Source organism: Antrostomus carolinensis, unplaced genomic scaffold (genome assembly GCF_000700745.2).
Source record: "Antrostomus carolinensis isolate BGI_N321 unplaced genomic scaffold, ASM70074v2 scaffold24686, whole genome shotgun sequence".
Lineage (NCBI taxonomy): Eukaryota > Metazoa > Chordata > Aves > Caprimulgiformes > Caprimulgidae > Antrostomus > Antrostomus carolinensis.
Genome location: NW_010320251.1, coordinates 1 through 8,976, shown reverse-complemented (window position 1 = coordinate 8,976; position 8,976 = coordinate 1). Strand labels below are relative to the sequence as shown.

The 8,976-nt window shown below is 44.2% G+C and overlaps 1 protein-coding gene across 1 annotated transcript in view; it reads left to right on the top strand.

Annotated features, from left to right (window-relative positions):
• Positions 1 to 5,991, top strand: part of LOC104526167 (phosphate cytidylyltransferase 1B, choline) — a gene marked incomplete at its 3' end in the record, with an annotated part of 23,573 nt that extends 17,582 nt beyond the window's left edge. Inside the window, exons 5-7 of the mRNA XM_010169545.1 lie at positions 276 to 354; positions 3,602 to 3,744; positions 5,803 to 5,991. Coding sequence (XP_010167847.1) covers positions 276 to 354; positions 3,602 to 3,744; positions 5,803 to 5,991 — 411 coding nt within the window. The remainder of the gene's footprint in view (positions 1 to 275; positions 355 to 3,601; positions 3,745 to 5,802) is intronic.
• Between the last annotated feature and the right edge of the window lie 2,985 nt (positions 5,992 to 8,976).

The following is an 8,976-nucleotide window of genomic DNA, read 5'->3' as shown; positions in this document are numbered from 1 at the left end:
CCAGGTTTTCTATGGAATATCACACAGAGCCAGTCAGAGTGATGTGTTAATGGCAGTGCTTCTGGAGACAAGCTTTCTGTTCTTTCATAACTGATCGTACAACACAGCAGTCGTAGGCCTAAATCTAGTGCAATATTCTAGGTGATGGCTTTAGGATGAGAATGTCAAAAGCAAGTCAGCTGAAGTCGAGAAAAGAGATGATCCTCCACAACGACCTCCCACTGAACCAAAATTCAGTGATGGTGGCATGTGATTCTTCTTCTGTTCACTGGCAGATTGACTTTGTAGCCCATGATGACATCCCATACTCCTCCGCTGGCTCGGATGATGTATACAAACACATAAAGGAGGCAGGTAAGAGCAACTTTAAATTTTTAGCACCTTCATTTTCAGCCTCAGCTCAAATTCTTTTACTGCCTTTTGACCACAACTGCTGTGAGAGAAGTAGTAGAGATAATAGCACGTTCTCTTACGCCCTAATGGTAGGTACTGCTGACTTCAGCAGAAAGGTTCACTTTGTAAAACCACAAAGGATGTCCCTGGCTGAATTCCTGCTGAAGTCCTGCTGTATCCCCCAGGAAACCATTCAGATCTATCAAGAAATAGTCCCATCTGGGTTTTAAAAAGAATTTTAGGGTGCTCGACTAAGAGCTTTGAATGGATGAAAATGAGTTTAGTTCCCACAGCAGCCCAGCCAACTTCAGAGGTTTGTTGATAACCGCAAACTGATGGCTCCTTGACACAGCCCAGCCCTGAATATGGGCAAGCACAGGCAGCCTTCAGGAATCATTAGGATCCATTTCTGATTTGCACCAAGGGTTCTTTTCATTACACTGGGAGAGGGTTTAAATCAGTACCAGAATAATTCATTTGCCATGACTATTTAGCACAGTTTGGTTGACTGCTGTATTACACTGAACATGAACGTGCTGAAGTCATCAGCAGTTTGTGTCACTTTGGTTCAAGGAAGCTGAATTAAACGTGAGGACGCAATGTTAAGCCACTGTTTGTGAGCAGCAGCTATCCTAACACAGTGACCAGTGCAGCAGGAGGAACTGATCATACCTTTCTTCTCCTGCTCCCTGGAGATGCTGCTTTGAACCCTGGCAGATCCATCCTCTTCCTGATCCACATAAACATATATATTGGAGGCTTAAAAAAATTCCAGAGCAAATCTGCCTGATGGGAATTTGTTGTGGAAAGTGACCTTCTCAAGCTATACAGTGACAGCAGTAGACTAAGTATTGACTTGAGCTGAAAGAATAAGCTTTTTATAGCAGCAGTTCTTGATCTTTTTCCACTAGCAAACCTCACTGTGGTGTCAGACTCACAACCCTCCTTTGGGAACTGCTGTTCTACAGTTTCAGAGCCAGCACCAGCTTACTTCACTAGGCAATGGAACAAACGTACCTCTGGTAAGGACGGGTCACCGAGGGACATGCAGCATACATGCTGGCCAGGCAGCTCTTTTGCATTTCTTCTATGAGGTGCTGAGTGCACAGGACAACATGACAGGAGCCCTTGGTGTCACTGCATCATTACCAGCCTGAGCTGGAGAGTCCCCAAACCTGGCACCTCCTTCTCTGCTGTTCTTGGGCATGGGTGCAGTGCACGCGAGTCCTGATGAGAAATTAAAACTTTGTTTGCAGAGCAGAGTATAGACTTACAGCTTCAGGGACTTGGGGTCTGTCCTGTGTCCATCACTGAGAGATCAGGAGAAGTGACTTCAGTCTTGTATGGCTGAATTTTGTTACCTATAAACTGGGAATAATGTTACCTTATTTGTGAAGAGTTTTGAGATCTAGTGCTGTAACAGTCTTAACACTCCAGAACAGCATCAATTCGATAATGAATTTCCCCTTTCTCCTAGGGTGTCTTGGTTTAAATAGACCAACGCTGTGGATGCACTTGTGCATTTTCCTTAGTTCCAGTACTCCCATTTTCCCATGTCAGGTTGTTGGGGAGCAGAGAAGCAGATGGGAACTGTAGAGCCCCTTGTGTAGATTTCCATGGGCTCCCATTTCCCCACTCCCTTCAGTGGGTGGGAGGGCACATGGATGATGGTGAGCTGGGTGATGGTGCGCTGACTAAACCTCTGCACATCTGTTAACGATTAGTTTGGAAAATATGAATCACATGAAAGCAAAATCAATGACTAAAGGTGATGTTCTCATACATGGCTTTGTACATATACTTGTAAAAAAAAAAACAAACAGCTTTTGGCTTAGCTAGGGTACAGTTTGGATTTTGTTCATGCATTCTTGTAGCTGCTATCTATAACACCTTCTGGCTCAAAGTGGTTTTCACTGCTTCCAAAAATAGTTTCCTGAGTGACTTCTGCAAGCCTGAAAAGCACGATCAGGGAAACCTCTCTGCTTGTGATTAAAATAATCTATTTTCTAGCAAAGTATTAATTAGAGATCAGAAATAAAAAATATCACACAGCATTTAGTCACAAGAGGCTGCTAAGCTTCTTGATTCCTTCTCCAGATCTTTTTCTAACCCTGTGAAATCAGCTAGCAATGCCTGCCTCCTCCAAGTGAATGTGAGGATTAATTTGCCAGTAGCTACAGCACCCTTTTAAGACAAAGCACTACTTTTCTTGCAAAACCATTTCCAGTCTTACCTTACAGCTCTCTCTTTTCAGCAGCTTGATGTTGCAATTACATATAAGTGATAAGCAGTAATTTTTGTAGCCCTAAAATCACTGCTAAACCAAGGTGTGGTAGCACTCTACTATTATTGCCTTTGTGACTTGCATTAACAGTTCAAGTGATCTTGTATTGATAAAGAGCAATTAAAAAGCAATATATACCTGAGCTGTGTTGAGGAAACACAAGTGTATTAATAAATGGCCAGTTTTCTCAGGGACAGATCTGTCAGAGCATGGAGAGTGGTTATGCAGCACTGACATGGCCAAGTAGATGTGAAATGGGGGCTGTGGAGACAGGTACCCTCAGTCCCCACAGTATATCGGTGTTTGTTCACACTACCACCATGCTTCACGTTCCTGTTACAAGCTACTGGCACCTCCAGGGTGTTTTCCAGTTACTGTAATGCATCTTTTACCTGAAGGTGCTTCCCAGCTTTGGCCAAGGCTAGAGGCTGGTCTGTTTTACTCAGCAGAATAAAGTCTGTCAGATGGTGCAGCACAGAAGTGGAGAGAAGAGTGGAAATACACAGGAGAGCAGCAAATGGCCTTTCAATAGCCAAGCTTCCCCCCACAGTGCTTTATCTAACATTAAATAAGGGCTGTGCTTATGGAAAGAACTGCTCAGTGAATTGCCACAGCTGCGAGGTTTAGCCTCCCTGGCGCAGCAGCCCCTGCCAGTCTGATAACCAACCACCAGAGCACAGCTGACACTGAGAAGGGGGCAAGTTTTAGCCTTTCTGAAGACTTAAGGACAAAGGAACAGTACAGCAACCCAGTGCCTTCCCTAAGCTCACACCAGAACAACAGGAAAGAACTAGGAATAAGATGGGCAGAGTTGCAAGTCTCTTACCTTTGGTCAGGCATTTCTGTGTCCATCCTCAGCTACATGCTGCAGTGCCTGGTACTGCCATGCTTTCTCAGCAGGGCTTCTTTTCCCACTGTGCTCAGGAATGTTCGTACCAACGCAGAGAACTGAAGGCATCTCAACATCGGACATCATCACAAGGATCGTCCGGAACTACGACGTGTACGCCCGGCGCAACCTCCAGCGAGGATACACCGCCAAAGAGCTGAATGTTAGTTTTATAAATGTAAGTACATCGATCTGCATTTGCTTCTGAAATGCTCTCTCCTAGGACCTGAATGCAGAGTAAAGGTTAAGAAGTGAAGATATTCCTCCTGCTGCTTTTAAAATAGCCGGGAAGAACTTAATTTAAAAGAAACCAGTGAGCTGAGGGCAGATTTAATTGCTCATATTAATTATCAGCTTCATTTCCATCTTATGCTTCCACATTTGTGACAAAGCTGCTAATCCCTCTTCCTCCTTGAGTTGTAGGTGACTTGATGACACACTAGGAAGGAGCCCACTCCCCACCACAGGCTTCTCAGCCACTCACCCAAGACACGATTTCTTTCTTTATTCCCATTGTGAGAAGGCAGCACACAGAAAAGATTTTGCTATCCAAACTTTCTCTACAGTGCGACAGGATAATAACCAAAAATAAAAAAAAGCCAACCACTGAGCAGGGAGATTACTAGAAGAAGCTAAAATAGTTTTTAAAAGACAAGGGAGTGTGTTAGGAAGCTGGTATGTAAATTATGCTGAAGAGATCAGAAGCCACAATAGGTAGGACAAGAGTGCCACTGGAAAGGATGACTCACAGTATTCAGTTTCCCTGTCCAGAACTGCCCCTTACCCTCCAGTGAGGAGTAAACACTTAACAGAAATGAAGGCTGTACTTTCCTTCATTTTCTGTTTCAAGTCTTAACTGAAAGCCTCAAGATAACCCACATAACTGAAACCTTCCTTGTAATTGGGCTGGCTCACAGGAGGACTTCCCACCTCCTTCCCTGGAGCTGGAAAACCCACTTATGAAGGACTGAGTAAATCAGAGATAAATCTGGCAGATAAATCAGAGATCACAGGCACAAATATTTATTTCACTGTGCTTTTTTTTTTTCCAGTCCCCTACACCTCTAAAAATCCTGCTTGTAAGTATTTCACACAGAAGGATCATGGTTGTAAATATCTGTTAAATTAAGGCAGGCTGGATGCCTAGGGGGTCCTCAAATTTATCCTTTTGCAGCTCTGAGATTAAGATACTGTTGCAAAAGGTATGCTTCCCCCAGTCTCAGACACTGATATATCCTGGAGTCCCTCCTGGCATTTGGTTATTGAGCTTATAGTAATTTAAATGCAGAAATACTAATTTGCACCAGAGACTGTGTTTCAGAATTTAAAACACAGGATTTCACCAAGGCAGAAGAGCGCTGGTTTCCTCGTTATGGCCTCCAAGAAGGTTCTTCTAGTGCTTCATGAACTAGAATAAAACTCACCTCAGCACTAAACAGTATTTGTTTTAAAAATAAATTCAAGTGCCCATTAAATGAAGTTCACAGGGAACTGAAAGCCAATAGCAATCTGTCCTTCCACACAGACCATACACCTTCAAGGACACTGCGTTAGTTTGCTGGCTGTGCTCTACATTTGCCCAGAAGCATTTCAAGAGAAAAGCCCTTTAACTCTGAAGTGTTTTAGAAGCTTGGCCCAACGAGAGCTCCCTCACATCATCTTCTCTGTCTCCCTTTTTCTGTGTGAGTTAACAATTAGGAGTTTGTTCTCTTTTCTATGAAGTGTGCTGGCCAGAAGCTACTGGCCTACACAAATCTTTGTTGCAGCCAGAAGCTCCTGTGTTAGCCAGGCTTGGAGTTGAAAAGAGTTTTCCTTCTGCTCTGCAGAAATCCAACTAAAGAGACATTTTGGTCCAAGTTAACATCCGGGCTGGCAAGGCAGCAATGGGCTGTGTTTATTAGGAAACCCAGGGAGATTTGCCTTTTGCTTGCTGCTAAGTTTGAGCTGTTAATTTCTCACTGGTATCCTTCACAAGTGCATTCAGTTTGAAAATACAGAAAGATTCATGTAGTGGATTAAACACAGTAATCACACAAGCCAGTATTTTCAATATGTACCTTCTGCACTTCATTCCATAAACATTAAATTCACGTTTATAAAGATAATGTGGGAATAGTTAACCAAGGCCATATGTATTAAGATACATTAATGCAATTTTTTTTCTTCTACTCAACTGTCAGTGGCAAATTATTTCCAAGTCTCTCTATATTAATCTCTGTCTACACTTTTAAAACAGGAGAAGAAATACCGCTTTCAAAACCAAGTGGACAAGATGAAAGAAAAAGTCAAGAATGTGGAGGAAAAATCAAAAGAGTTTGTCTATAAGGTGGAGGAGAAGAGCCATGACCTCATTCAGAAATGGGAAGAAAAGTCCAGGGAATTTATTGGCAACTTTTTAGAGCTGTTTGGACCCGACGGAGCCTGGGTAGGTATTCTGCCATCCCAGGAAGTCTGAATGATTTTCATTTCTCCTCTGTAACGCAGATCAAGAGCAGATTATTTTGCTGCAGTCTTTGTTTTGAAAGCCAGCACAGTAGGACAACGCCAAACCTGGTTGCTGAATCCAGTAACACATGCCAATAGTGCAGCGGGAGGATCTGCCTCTCCTGGCTGTCGCTTCTTTGGGATAATTTCTGTCTTTTGTGAAGGCGCGATGCTGAACGTGATCCTGCATTCAGCAGAGCTGCAGAACAGCAACACACAATTGTTGTAACTAACACAGTCTGTTCTCCCCATTAGCACTGAATGGGACCACAGAGACATCAGGGAGAAATTACACACTGGAGTTGGTGAGGGAAACGGGCACTGAGAAGTTTTTTGATAGTTCTTTTCATACTCTTTACTCAGCAGTAGGAGATGACAATTTTCTGACTTTAAAAACTACTGATTTAAAGTTTAAAAAAATTATTTTACATGCCAGGCTCATCTAACTGACTGCAAGGAAGGCTCAGCTAGAACTGAAGCACGTTTGAAGCTCTCCTCAGTACGTGCTGGCTCCATAGAGCCCATTTACCAAAGGTCCCCAGGTGCCATGGAAAGGCAGTTGGGAGTCTGCAACAGCACCCTTCTGGGGGGACACCCCAGGGCCTTACCTGCTCAAACCAAAGTCATGCACTGAGTGGCGAGTTGGTGACACTTCAGAGCTCCAGAGAGTCCTGGCCCCCATCTTTCAGTTCTGATAGCTTGCCAAACCTTGAGATGCTCTGTGTTCTTGTACTACTTCCCTTTGCTACGCTGAAATCAGTAGCAAAGCTTAATCTGAATGTAGAATCTATCATTTGTTTGAGCAGACCTTCTTGGACCTTCCCATTAGAAGTCAAGTCCTTTTCCGAGAGCTCTCTGTGCAGCTGTGTTCTGGTGAAAGCCCAGGCCCCAGCCAGACCCTGCAGTACAGGCATCACCTTGGACCTGCTGCTCTAGTTGCAAGCTCTGAGTGAAGCTTTTGCTCAGGCCAAGGAAGTGGGTGTAAGCACGGAGGAGAGCAGCAAGCAGTGCAGGGCGAACTGAGGGGAGCAGAGTGAGAGCTAGACAAATAATCCTGCAGAACAGCAGGATGCTTCAGAGGTCACATTTTTGGACTGTGGCACACAGACAGTCAGACAGCTCCCTCCTCACTTGATAGCACATAGTACCTGCCTCTTACTGGAGTTCTCATCTTTTCTCTGCTGTGACTTGCCGTGTTGATGACCACTCAGTTGAGAAAAGCCTAAAATTAGGCTGTGAAGGCTTCAGAACAGAGACTGCACGTTTATGATCTCCTTACAGTTATGTCTGTCCCATGGAAAGGCAGGTGCTCTCTGAATAACACTGGTCCCAGCCATATAAACAAATAGCTTATTTAGCAGTTTCTTCATTGACAGTATCATTTTCCCTGGGGAGGGGAAGAGGGTAACTCTTCTGATGAAAAGCCCAGTTTTCCCTGCATTGACCACATCCACATGAAGAGTGCTTCCTCTGGAAGTTACTCTCCATAGAGCTTGGTGAGTGTTCCCCATGAGGGATGGTCCTGCAGCCATAGGTGCTGAATAAATAAAACTAATGCTAACAGAGCATGTGGAACCCACAGGAGACGAGTTTGTGTGGAGGAAAAGAATTTCAAAGCCTTGATCCCATTCCCTGGTTCTTCCCCCTCAACACTGCACAGTGATGACTTTTAAAAAACCTTTTGCTGATAAGACATTTTACCAAAGTGATTAGAGAAAAGCTGTTCTGCGAAGGTCTTTGGCAGGGTGGGGCTGGAGGTGGCCTCCTGTTTACTGAGTTAGTGTCCCAGCCACAGAGTAGGAAATCTGGTGCAACCACAGAGATCTTTGCTAAGAACAAGACTGAAATATCCTTGCAGGGTTGTAGGAAAAGCTTCAGTGATAATGAGCTGAGAATTGTTGTGGCTTTTTTAAAATCAGTTTGAGCCTTGCAACAGGAAAGACTTTTACAATAATGATAACTTGCTATTAGTGTCAAAACTGTTATTAACATTAATTTGCCTTATCACTGTTAGTTAGATGTTGCTTTTAATGTTGACATTAAAAGTACAGGAATCATTATGGGCATGCTAGATTCCTAGATCAGTAATTTGCATGCCATTAATATGCTATTATTATTTCACAAATAATTATTATAATACGCTTCATGCTAGCATCAATTTTCTAAAAGTAAGGGCTACGTAACCCACAAAAAAAGGCCTGTTTGTGAAAAGGTTAAAATGTCAGTTTGCAAGTGTCAGGATGTCTGTAATTCCTTGGCAGTTTTCCCACCTGTGCAATCCTCATGTGTGTTTTTTCTGTGAGAGAGTCACAGAGGTGCCAGAAACAACAATTAATGTGGCAGGAAACTTTTGTGCTGGCGTGAGAGAGGACCACCGCGCAGCCCGGCACGGAGGCCCTGATGGCAGAGATGCTGCTCCACAGACATGGAAAGCAGCGGGGTTCATCCCACCTTCTCTCAGAGATGCACGAGCAGGCAGCTGCACTTCAGGTCAGCAGAGAGAAAGCAAGGCTCACAGGGCAGGGTGTCTGTGCCAGTCTCTCCCTTGGAGAAGACGAGGTGTCCCTTCAAAGGGAACAGCACACAGAGGGAGTTACCACAGAATCATAGAATGTTGTGAGTTGGAAGGGACCCACAGGGATCATGGAGTCCAACTCTTGCCCTGGCATAGGACAGTCACAAGATTCAGACCATGTGTCTGAGGGCCTTGGCCAAATGCTTCTGGAATATTGGCAGGCTTGGTACCATGACCACCTCCCTGGGGAGCCTGTTTCAGAGCTCCACCACCCTCTGGGTGAAGAACCTTTTCCTAATGGCCAACCTAAACCTCCCCTGGCACATCTTCCTGACATTTCCTCTGGTCCTATTGTTGGTCACCAGAGAGATCAGTGCCTACCACTCCTCTTCCCCTTGTGAGGAAGTTATA